The 12,360-nt window shown below is 48.8% G+C and overlaps 1 protein-coding gene across 1 annotated transcript in view; it reads left to right on the forward strand.

The window, feature by feature from the left end:
* Window positions 1-9,441: 9,441 nt before the first annotated feature.
* Window positions 9,442-12,360, forward strand: part of SLC6A5 (solute carrier family 6 member 5) — a 51,404-nt gene continuing 48,485 nt past the window's right edge. Inside the window, exons 1-2 of the mRNA XM_035013699.1 lie at window positions 9,442-9,495; window positions 10,038-10,574. Of these exons, the coding sequence (XP_034869590.1) occupies window positions 9,442-9,495; window positions 10,038-10,574 (591 nt within the window). The remainder of the gene's footprint in view (window positions 9,496-10,037; window positions 10,575-12,360) is intronic.

Raw genomic sequence — 12,360 nt, forward strand, 5'->3', positions numbered from 1 at the left:
ATTTTATGGCAATGGGGCAGAGGTATATCAACTATATATTATAACAGATCACAAAAGACTATGAACAGCATTATCTCAAATTTGTAAAAATAAAAACCATCTTTCTATACATGAACATCTAGAAAGTCTTACAGCAGAATGTTAATAGGATATATTTTGGGGTGGTGGGAATATATATTTTTATGTTCTTCAAGCTTTTCCAAATTTTCTATAATGAACATGATTTTATAATGAGAAAAACAAAATAAGAACAAAACCTAATTAAAATACAAAATCATGTTTTAGAGAAGGCAGTAAGGTGACATATAAGAAATCAGGAGGTGGGGCACCTGGGTGGCTCAGTCGTTAAGCGTCTGCTTTCAGCTCAGGTCATGATCCCAGGGCCCTGGGATCGAGCCCCACATCGGGCTCCCTGCTCTGCGGGGAAGCCTGCTTCTCCCTCTCCCACTCCCCCTGCTTGTGTTCCCTCTCTCGCTGTGTCTCTCTCTGTCAAATAAATAAGATCTTTAAAAAAAAAAAAAGAAATCAAGAGGCTATTCTATGATTTTTAAGGCACTCATTCAAAAACACTAAGTACCTACAGGGTGTCAGTACACGTAGAAATACAGGGTTTTGAAAAAGTCAAGCTCTTCTGCCTTTGAAGTGTTCACAGTTTAGAACAGCACTGTCTAATAGAATTTTCTGCAATGATGGAAATGTCCTCTGCACTGTCCAGTGCAGGCAGCTATTGGGTACTAAGAACGTAGTTAGTGTGACTGAAGAGTGGAATTTTACACTTTATAATTTTCACTTAATTTAAACATAAGTTAAAAAAAGGGGGGGGGGCGCCTGGGTGGCTCAGTCGGTTAAGCGGCTGCCTTCGGCTCAGGTCGTGATCCCAGGGCCCTGGGATCGAGCCCCACGTCGGGCTCCCTGCTCGGCGGAGAGCCTGCTTCTCCCTCTCCCTCTGTCTGCCGCTCTGCCCACTTGTGCTCTCTATCTCTGTTAAATAAAAAAACAAAAAAAATCTAAACATAAGTAGCCACAGGTGGCTAGTGTCTTTTCTGTAGAAGAAAAGACACACATGGAAATAATTAGAATGCACTAAATGCTAGAGAAACACACAGGATGGAGATATTAACTCCGCTCATTAAAAGCCTCTGAAAGGAGATACATTTTGGACAATGGGTCTAAAGTTATAGTTAGGAATTCACTCTGGAGGGAGAACATTTTGGGCAAAGGATACTACAGATGCAGAGGCATAGACATGACTGGCCTGGAACTTTTTATTTTTTTAAGATTTTATTTATTTATTTGACAGACCTCGAGAGAGGGAACACAAGCAGGGGGAGAGGGAGAAGCAGGCTTCCCGCTGAGCAGGGAGCCCGATACAGGGCGCTATCCCAGGACCCTGGGATCATGACCTGAGCTGAAGGCAGAAGCTTAACGGACTGAGCCACCCAGGTGCCCCTGGGCCTGGAACTTTTAAGAAAGAAAAAAAACAAAAAACAAAACAAAGTCATCAGGCAAAGATCATGTCCCATCAAGAAAGGTAGGGAGGCGGGCACTGGGGTGGCTCAGGCATCTGCCTTTGGCTCAGATCATGATCCCGGGTGCTTCTTCTTCCAGCTCCCTGCTCAGCAGGGAACCTGCTTCTCACTCTCCCTCTGCCCTGCCCCCCGCTCCTGCTCTCTCAAATACATAAATTTAAAAAAAAGAAAGAAAGAAAGAAAGCTAGGGAGAATAATACCTAGACAACAATCCAGTAATATCAGATCTACAGAAAGGAATCATTTTGTTACTTGTCTAGGGGAATACTGTCACAATTCAGGTAGTAACTTTCAAGCCCACTAAAACCTGATATCTCAAGTAGAAGGAGCTCTTTGTCTGAGCCAAACACTATTCTAGAAGTTTTCATATACTTTATCTCATTTAATCACCACAGAAACCCCATTTTACTGAAAAGGAAAGCAGGGCTCACAAGATAAGTAACCACCGAAGAACATTCAGGTAGTAAGTGGATGACCTTGGATTCAAACTCTTGATTTAGGTCTAATTTTAAATTACCATAAAAAGATCAACATATACAAATATATCCTGCTACCCCCACCCAGGAAGACCATGAGACTGAAAATAGAAACACTCTGAAATAGAATGCAGACCCTAAGAGGTTATGTTAAAAGATTTCATGGATCATTTCTCAGCTCTAATGGTGGTATCCCAGGAGACAACTTCCATCATGATAAATTAACTCTGGGCTGTCTTTCAAAGATCATAGACTGAGCTGGCCATTGTTTGATACGGTCTTGTCCTGTACTGAGTGCTGCAGATTACTGGAGCCAACAGTACCAAATTTGGTGCCAATGTCCAAGGCCCCTTAGGCCCAATTCACAAGGGTACCACCAAGTGACAAAACCATAGGGTCCTGAAACTTATCTGTGTTACTTACTGGTATAAAGAGTCTTGAATTTTCAAAGTCCCATGTCCTGGACCATTGTCTTCACCACTGTGCCTTTCTGAACCTCGTTCAGATTTGACTCAGTAGCCTTGGTTAACTCCATCAACTGCTTTTATAGTGATTCTTCCCAACATCTGTTCCGCTCTACTTGTGGGAATTCCTGCTAGGTTTGCATGACTTTGAACTCATTTTTTTTTTTTTTTTAAATCTCACTAACTAGGACAGCAACAGAAGGCCAGGGGAAAAAGGAACATTCAAGAGAAAACAGACAAAAAAAAAAGAGAAAACAGAGAATCTTCTTTACTAACCCTGTAGACATAAAACAGCAATTTTCTTGTACTTCATATGTTAGAAATTTCTTATTTCCAATAATGAATATATCTGAGACTTGACCTCTGTTACAAGGCTGGTATCTCCCATTTTGGGGTTTGGGAAATTTTAACAAATGGATAAACAGGGAAGACTTGAACTTGGGAGGAGAATACTAATTAGTTAACCAAACATATGCAACTAGTAAAGCAGGACTACCGGAAGAATGATAAGAAAAAGGAGCAGAGGAAAGAAGTGTTGTTTACCAGGAATCATTGATGTTTCATTATGGAAGAATTAGAAACTGGAAATTTTCAGTTTAGTGTAATTTTAGTTTATTTCATAGTTGAATGTACATTACAAGGGTGGGGGTGGGAGGCTCAGATCATCTTCATGTTTTCCAAGACCATGTCTTCTAATGGTTCCAGCTCAGCAGAGCTAGGAGATAAAAATGCCAGGACTTTAGAAGGAAGACTAGCCAAATATTAGTGGCTCGGGTTCTTAATTAACTGAATTCATTTTTCTGAGCTCTGCTCCTCAGAGGAAGACAGTAAAATAGATGGAGGCTGAATACTTTCTAATAGAAATAGCCTGTTTGGTGAATATCCTCATTAATTAAAGTCGAGGGTGATAGGGCTGAATTTTAAAAACATTTTTTATACATTTTTTTTACATAAATTGATAACTATGCCAATTACAACCATTTTTTAAGTATGGTCTTTCCCCTCTTTTTCCTGTTTTTTTGTTTTGCTTTTTGTTTTTTTACCTCTTCCCCCCTCTCTCTCCTCTCCACTCCACTCACCCCAAAGCACACTGGCCACCAGTATCTGTGTTTTCACATTGTACTGGATCTCTCTCTCTCTCTGTCTCTCTGTCTCTGACACACAATGGGATCATATTATACACCTTTTAATGCATCTTGCTTTTCTCACACAATACCTCAGGAAAATCTGAGCCAACTGTGTGACTCTAAATCATGCTTTTTAACAGCTGCAAATCATTCCATATTTTAGCTATACTATTCATCTAATGTGGATATTTTTTCCCTGGGCTTTCATTTGTCAACCACACTATAATCAACATTCCTGCACTGAGCCATTGTTTTTTCGGGTAGATTCCTAAGAGTGAGATTGCTGGATCAAAGGAGAACACAGTCCTTTCTTTTTTCTCTCCCTTTAGAAGAATAGATGCTAATAGAAGTTGTTTCTAATTTGCAAGTGACCTTGAGCACTCACTTTTCCTCCCTCAACCTCTGTTTTCTCACTGGTAAGGGAGACATGTGGGACTATAGATGACCTTGAATGTCCTTTGCAGCTTGTTCTAAACTTATCTGCGTCTGCGCCCACTGCCCTGTGTTTTGCTGCAGTGAAGTGAGAATCATCCCTACTGCTGACTCAGGAACAAGCGTCCTGCCTGTCTGAGTCTCAGGATTTGGAACCTACATTTGCACACAGACTAGTCATTTAGCTGAGCCACTGATTTCCAACTTCGGACTCTACTGAAATGCCTTGGTGAAGGAAGCTGTCTGTACTTGATTAGTTCGGTTCTCCCTGACACCCAAGGTCCAAATGAGAACTGGACAGCAAAGGTCATTGTCATTTTTCTTGAGATTTACCTTGATCCAAAAAAAGGTGTCTCAGGACACGTTCATAGCAGCCTCTGTGTTTGGGCACTTTTCCAGGATGCTCCCAATTTTCTTTTAATGAAGATAAATACTTGATTATTGCGTGACTAAACCACTGAATAAGAAGGGAAAATGTTGCAAAATGATTACTTTGAAAGACTTTCTACTCTGTGCATGTCTACCCATTTTAAACCTTCTGGATCAGGGAGAAGCACCTGTCTTATTTGCTAAATCAGATGGACTTTGAACAGATAATTTTTCCAGCCTGAATAATAGCAGTTGCTTATTGATAGCAAACTAGGCAGCTGACCTGCCTAGGCACTTCACATGCCTATTTTCATTTAATCCTCAAACAACCCTTGAGGTAGGTTAATATTCTCATCATCCTCATTTTACAGATGGAGAATTTACCCCCAAGGTCACAGAGGCTAGGAGGTGGTGTAGTCTGTATGCAGAGTCCATATTCTTAGCACAAAACAACACTGTAGTGGAACTGGGCAGCAAGTGGGACAAAAACACTGCAGGGCTTCTCAACTCTCTTGTTAATGCCACCCAAAACCCACACTGAGCCCTCGCATCCACCTTCTATACAAGTTTAGGGCTCAAAATCATCCCAACGCCCTGTGCTCACATTATATCCTGAATGGTGGGGTGGACCGGAGTCAACACAGATCTGGGCTCAAGATCTGGCTCTGCCTGCTGGCCTTCGGCAAGTTTCTTCCCCTTTCTCTCAAACTAGCCCCTCGGCTCTTTCTCACCTGCTGTCCGGAGGAGGAGAGGAGGTTGGTACCGCCAGCGCCAGCTAACCCCGGAGCGGGCACTAGTAAAAGGCAGGCTTCTCTCCCTCCTGTCTTCTTCCCTGGTGCCGCGGAGGGCAGCACCTTGAAAGTGCTGGGCCACCCTCCAGGCCCTCTCCTGTCTGGGTTCCAGTTTGTCCCCCGTGTCGTGGCACAAACACCGGGTCGGGCGGCCTCTTCTTCAGTAGACGCCACCCTCTCCCCCCGCAAATGCCGGATAGACATGGATTTTCTTTCTTTCTTTCTTTCTTTTTTTTTTAAGATTTTATTTATTTATTTGACAGAGAGAGAGACGAGAGAGGGAACACCAGGAGGGGAAGTGGGAGAGGGAGAAACAGGCTTCCCGCCGAGCAGGGAGCCTGATGTGGGGCTCGATCCCAGGACCCTGAGATCATGACCTGAGCCGAAGGCAGTTGCTTAACCAACTGAGCCACTCAGGCGCCCCTAGACATGGATTTTCAAAAAAATAGCTATTTATTTGCTTATCAGCAAGGAGCGGGGGGGGGGGGGGGCAAAGTGATCGAAGGCGAAATCAATTACTATTTTTCATCTTTGACAAAGTAATTAAGGCCAGAGTGACTGGTTAATTCCGACCGAATGGCTACGCGGTGATGGATGCGGATTTACGGCCTCTTCGGCGACCGCGCGCGGGCCGGATTATCACTCCAAACAGGCGCCGCGGAGGGCGGGGGGCGGAGGCCCGAGTCCGCAGGACTTGCATCTTTTATTCTAATTCTTTTTTAATACTGCGGCTCCATCCCGGCGCTGCCCAAGCGCTGACACACAGCCGCACGCCCGACGAGCTGCCCCGGGCCTCCAGCCTCGCCACGCTCGCTCCCTCCCGCCCTCGCACCCCCACCCTGCTGCCCGCCGGGGCCCGCCACCCCGCCTCCGCGCTGGCATCACAGCGACCCCTCTTGGTCTCCCCGCCCCAGACCCTCCCTCCACGCGGAACGCAGCCCCTCCTTTCTAGAATCTTGCGGCTGGAAGTGGGGTGCGGCGGGGAGCTCAAGCAGCGCCCCCACCCCGCAGCCTTCTCTGCGCGTCAACCGCCTCGGAAGGGCCTGACGCGTGACGGGCGCCAGGCGGGAACCCAAGTGCGCACTAGGGGGGTTGAGCGGGGACGGGAGCGTCACTTGTGCCCAGGGCCGCAGTACTCCCGGCTCCCGCCCCAGCCTGGGACGTCAGTGCGCCCAGGAACGTCGGGGTGCTAGTGGACGCTCCACCCGCTCCCACATAGCGGGGGCGGCTCAGATGCACGAAGAAAGGCCAGAGCTTTTCCAATTCGTGACTGTCCACGGTGGAAGTCTGACCAGGGCCCGCAGAGGGGGGGCCTACCCGACCCAGGGGCGCGCCACGTGGTTCGGAAGTGGGGGCTGTCAGGTCTGCCCCTTACCCTTCTCGGATCCTCGGAAACGGGGGTCTGTTTCTGAAGAAGCGCCAAGCAGGCTCCCTCGGCTTTCCCCGTGGCTCCCAGAGTCTAGGGTGCTTCCCAGCGCCCAGCGAGGCAGAAACACGCGCCCCTGCGGGCTTTTGGGCCCCGCCTCGTCTGTTGCCCTCCTACTGCCAGAGACCAGCACATTCCCACCCTGGTCTTCCTTACTCCTTCTCCCGGACCTCGCCTGGCTCCCCGAGGAGCGGGCCTCGGAAGAGAGCGCGACTGGGCCCCCGCGACATCTCTGTAGAAGGGGTGGGGGGAGATTTTCCGGGGTTTGAACGCGACTTTCTAAACCTGTTTCCCGGGCTTCTCAAAGGTTGTTGTCAAAACTAAATGTAGATAATTCGTGGAAAGCCCTTACACAATGGTTCAGTGTTGAGAGCTTAATAAATGTTAACGCGAAACTACAATAAAAAGCGGCGTGAAACCCGCAAGTGGACTCTCAAGGAAGGCTTTATCAGGGAACCTATGCTCGTTCCATCCTATTGCAGACCGCGGGTCGCAGCTGGTTGCCCTCGGAAGGGCCAGGCGGGCAAGCCAGTGAGCCACGGTACCCGAGCGCTCTAGAGCAGCTCGGAAGGAGGCGGGAGGGGTCTCCGCAGTGCCCGGGGCGCTCACCGCAATCTGCCGCCGCAGCCTCCGCCTGCGGCCTCCATGGCATTGTCCTCCTGCCGCGTGGGGACTGCCCAGCCGAGTGCGACGGAGCCGACCCCGAGGCGGTGGGGCGGGCTGCGGATGGCGGGGAAGGGACAAAGTGCCTTCCTCGGCTCCCAACCCCTGAGGCCAGGGGTTCCCCCAGCGAGGCTGGCCAGAAAGGAGAAAGGGGAAGCGTTTCATTACGAATCCCCTTTTAGTCTTCTTTGTAAAGGTGTCTTCCCTTTCTTCTGATTATAGCCATTGCTTTGTACTAACAGCAAAGTCCATCTTTGGGGCCACCCCTCACTCCTGCTGCAGTACAGTAGAACATCCTATCCTGTGGCTTCCCGGTTGCCCAGCCCTGCTGCCTGGTTGTTGGAGATCTCGATTTGGAGGACCTCCCAGACCTTTCGCTTCCACATCAGGCCTTGCCGTGGTGGATTTTTATTGAGAGGGCTATGAAGAAAGAATGGTTGTCCTTTGACTTTGAAAGTGACCTAAGAAGGAGGTTACTGTTGGAAATAATTTCCTCTTTATTTCTCGAAGGTATTTTCAGAGGAGCCTAAACACAATGAGAACAGTCATAATTTTATTCAGAATTTCTTTTGTGTTAATAGAGATAAAAGAGGAAGGCAAATATTGGACCTCAATTTGTAAGCGAAACCCCTAGTTTTCTGGGAGGGCTGTCTAACAGCCCTCTAACACTAGTTGTCTGCCAGGGTAGGGCTGTGAGGATCTGAAGTCCGCATACACGAAGGCAGGTACACCCTTATAAATGAAGGACACGTGAGCACCAGCCATCCCAGAGCTGTGGCGCTACGTGCAGACCCTCGATCTCGGGGTAATATTGTGGAATCCACTGCCTGCAGATCCGAGAGGCAGCAGTGGGGATCTAGAGGAAGAGAAAGACAGAAACATGACAGTGATTTAATTCCGTCCCCCTCTCCCACCTTGTAGCCCAATCCGCTCTGTTGGCGGCTGCGCCTTGCCTTGGGTGCAGTGGGACGTGTCCCTCCCATGTTTCCCTTAATTAGGAGGAGGCAAACTTCTGTCATCCCCTCCCGCCAGCTTTGGTTTAGTAATCAGACCCACATGAGTCACGCCGAACACGCAGCCCCCTCCCGCTGGAGGGATAACTGGCCAGCGTACTCTCGGTTGTTGTCCCTTTAAAACTCGAATCCAAGGGGGTATGATTTATCAAACTTGTATTATCAAGAAAATGTCAAACGAAGGGCACCTTGCTTTGCACTGACGCAAACCTGGCCTTTCCCAAGGAGATATAGAAAGCGCCTCTCTTGCTGGAGTCAAACCCAGTCTTGTCAATAGCTGGTTTCACTCTCTACCCGTTCAATCTGTTGCCTGTGTCAGACATGGTGAGTGTTTGCTTTTGTTCTTTTAAGAGGAGAGGAAGCTGTGGGTGGAGGGAAGGCAGATTCGTTTAGAATACTTCTTTTTGAAATGTTCTGTGCATTTTGGAAGAGGAAGGGAGGGCGATTCTTGAAGCCATAGGTATTTTGTTCTGAGCATCACCTGAGGTCGGAAAGAGGTTTCTGAGGCTGTGGAGGTTGGAGGGATCTCCTAATCGCGATCCCCGGCACTGTCCTCGGTGCTGAAAGCCAGGTGCCGGTACTGAGGCTAGTCGCTCAGAGTCCTAGAGGCTATTGAGATAAGAATGCTTGCCGGAGCCAAGGTATTTAGACCTAGTGCAAATTAATGAGTTCTGATCTGTGCATTTATGAAAGACGGTTAGATGAGATGCGCGTGGTTGAGGTGAAGGTTATATGATCATTCTTACAGTATAATAGTAAATATTGGTGCTAATAATAAGGGAGCCCTGAAAGATAACACGAGGAGAGACAGCAGACAGAAAAACCACCGCTGGTATTTCTCTTCATTTGAAACTCAGTTGAGAAAAAACAAATGAAAATTCGTCCTGAGTTTTGGCCCCCAAGCAGGTGTAGGGGCATGAAGGACATTAGACTCTTGTGAATAGTTACTGGAGGGAGAAGGAGAATCCAAAAACTTTGCATGTTGTTTTACATACCTGGGAGTCTGGATGTGTGTAGGTTGTGTAAGATAACAAACCTGGTTACTATCTTGTGTTTTACATCTGGTTTATTATGGTTGTTGTGGGGTTGTTGTTGTTCTTGTTGTGTTGGTTGTGATCCTTACCCCTGCCTTTGCTACCTGGAGGGCGGGGATGGGTTTGGTGCGCTGGGATTCGCACAACCGATTTAGCCTGAAATACTCCAAGGTGCCAGGGCATCAGCTTTGTGGCCACAGCTTGCCTATAGCTTATTAAAAAAAAGAGAAAAAAAAGCAATGTGCATTATTGAATGACAAAGGAAATGGGGCGGAAAATTAAAGAATCTTTCTACAATGGTGATGGGGAGGTGGGCACCCTACAGCCGTGATATGAAATCCAAAGAGGGTAGGGAGCTCATGGCTGTAGGGCTATTTCCACACTCCTCTTCTCCCCCCTCCAAAACAAAATAAAAAATAAAAAGTAAAAACAACAAACATTACTGTTTTCTTAGTTTCCCCACCATCAAGGAGAGGACTATTAACTGCTTTATGCCATCTGGTTATTGACAAGACAGGCAAATTGAGAAATACAGTTTTTTGGTTTTTTTTTTTGAGAGGGAAAAAAAAAATCCAGGTTCCAGTTTATTCCCTAGATATTGTGTCTGGACCTGAGTGGTGAACGTCTTTATATGTAGATACAAGTATTTTTAAAGCAGCCGTGACTTTTGTGTGTGTGTGTGTGTGTGCACAAACTTCACATTGCATTTGCAGGATTGCGGTGCTCCCAAAGAAATGAATACACAACCAGCCAACAGCCTGGGGGCGGCGATGGCTCTGGGCCACCACGACGGCCGGTGCGCGCCCAGGACGAGCCCGGAGCAGGAGCTTCCCGCTGCCGCCGCCGCGCCGACGCCGCGTGTGCCCAGGTCCGCTTCCACCGGCGCCCAAACTTTCCAGTTCCCTGACGCGCGAACCTGCGAGGCCGAGTGGCCGGGAGTGGGGGCTTGCAAATTCAGTAGCCCGCGGGCGCCGGCGGCCTCGGCAGCGCTGAGGGACTTGAGCGAGGAGCGCAGCGCCCAGGCCGCCGCTCTTTCTGGGGCCGCCGGGCCCGGCAACGCTCTTCATTGTAAGATTCCGGCCCTGCGCGGCCCCGAGGGGGATGCTAACGTGAGTGTGGGCAAGGGCACCCTGGAGCGGAACAATACCCCGGCTGTGGGCTGGGTGAATATGAGCCAGAGCACCGTGGTGCTGGGCACGGATGGAATCACGTCCGTGCTCCCGGGCAGCGTGGCCACCGCTGCCGCCCAGGTAAGCAGGTCGCGCTCAGCCCGCGCCGCCTCCTGCTCCCTGGCGTGCGAGGCGAGCCGGGCTGTGGCGGGTGCACGTATGCTGATGGGGAGACCGGTTGGCAGTGCCAGGTAATGGATGCGGGAGGCAGCTTTGGGGCTTCGGAAGCTCGCACTGCTCTGGGGTCCCCAGTTCAGGGCGCGAGGGCTGTAGTGACCCTGCCAGAGAGATGGAGAACTCAGGAGCTGCAGCTACCTGTCCCTCCCCAGCCTCGGTAGTCTCGGACATTGGGGTGCAGCCTCATTAAGCAGTTGAGGCAGATAGGTTTATGAAAACAGGACTCCCCCTTTTGTCTATGACTGAGTCTTTAAAATGTTTTCCCTTAATTAAAAAAATTTAAAAGGGGGCACCCGGGTGGCTCAGTCAGTTGAGCCTCTGATCGATCTCAGCTCAGGTCCTCATCTCAGAGTCCTGAGTTCAAGCCCTCCCCCCTTGGGCTCCAGGCTGGGCGGACCCTACTTAAAAAATAAAAATTAAAAAATAGGGGCGCCTGGGTGGCTCAGTTGGTTGAGTGACTGCCTTCGGCTCAGGTCATGATCCTGGAGTCTCGGGATCGAGTCCCGCATCGGGCTCCCTGCTCGGCAGGGAGTCTGCTTCTCCCTCTGACCCTCCTCCCTCTCATGCTCTCTGTCTCTCGTTCTCTCTCTCTCAAATAAATAAAATCTTTTTAAAAAATTAAAAAATAAAGACCGAGGAACACCCCCACCCCTGCACCGTGGGGAATAACATTTTAAGTACTATAGCCTTTTCACTTAGAGTTACCTGCTATCACATGAGAATTCACTGATGAGAGGTGGGTTCACATGAAAGTACTTCTGAAGCTTAAGCTTCGGGACTCTTCCAAAACCCAGTAACTAATTTTGTTATCATAACTTTGTATATTTTGCTGTGTGTGTGTGTGTGTTTTTTAAGGGGACCTACCTCAATTGAATAAGCTCCATGCCCCACAAACCTGAACCTTCCTCTGGATTTGATCCTTTATGTTCAACCAGAGGCATGAAAACCACACAGAGCAAATCCCAATCCTGGGTTAGGGATAAGGCAACCAATACTGGTTACTATTACCCTCTCTCATGTGGGGGTTCTTGTCTTCTTCCATTTCCCTCCAGTCCCCCTCCTTCCTCTGTCCTGTGTCACCTACTTCAGTTCTTCCCTTCCTACCCCTGTCTTTCAGCAGTCTCCTCCCCTTCCCTTGGCTTGGGGGCTAGGCATGCATCTAGTACTGGGTGCTGGAATCAAAACACCTGTGAGCGTGAGATTTCAGGTTTATACAGCCCTTGTGTTCATAGTCATTCTATTGTTTGTACACACACACACACACACACTCATCCTCAGGCTCACACCACAGGAGCCCAGCTGCTAGAATAATAACTGGAAATGAACATACATGTAGGCTTTCCCACTCTGCCCCTGTTTTTGGAGTCCACTTCTGGGGCGTTTGTTGGTATATATTAACTGCCTGTGACAGCATGTGCCCAACAGTGTGACCCAGGTGGAGGCAGAAGATTGTTCCAGATGCCTTGCTTAACCTCCGCACTGCGGCACCAGCAGCGAAACTCCCACCCGTTCAGCTCGGGAAGAACCGGAGGGTGGGTGGGGCTGGAGGTGGTGTGCACGGGAGAGGAGCGGAGAGGGGAATGTTGCAAATGTTCAGAGTAGATGAAGCTCAGCGTTTGCCTATCTTCAGCTCTGCCCATTTTTCTGTTCTTGCCTTTCTGACACCTGCCTTGGCCCTCCTCTCTTCCAG

The sequence above is a fragment of the Mirounga leonina genome, unplaced genomic scaffold (assembly GCF_011800145.1).
Source record: "Mirounga leonina isolate KUSES-001 unplaced genomic scaffold, KU_Mleo_1.0 Mir_166, whole genome shotgun sequence".
Taxonomy (NCBI): Eukaryota; Metazoa; Chordata; class Mammalia; order Carnivora; family Phocidae; genus Mirounga; species Mirounga leonina.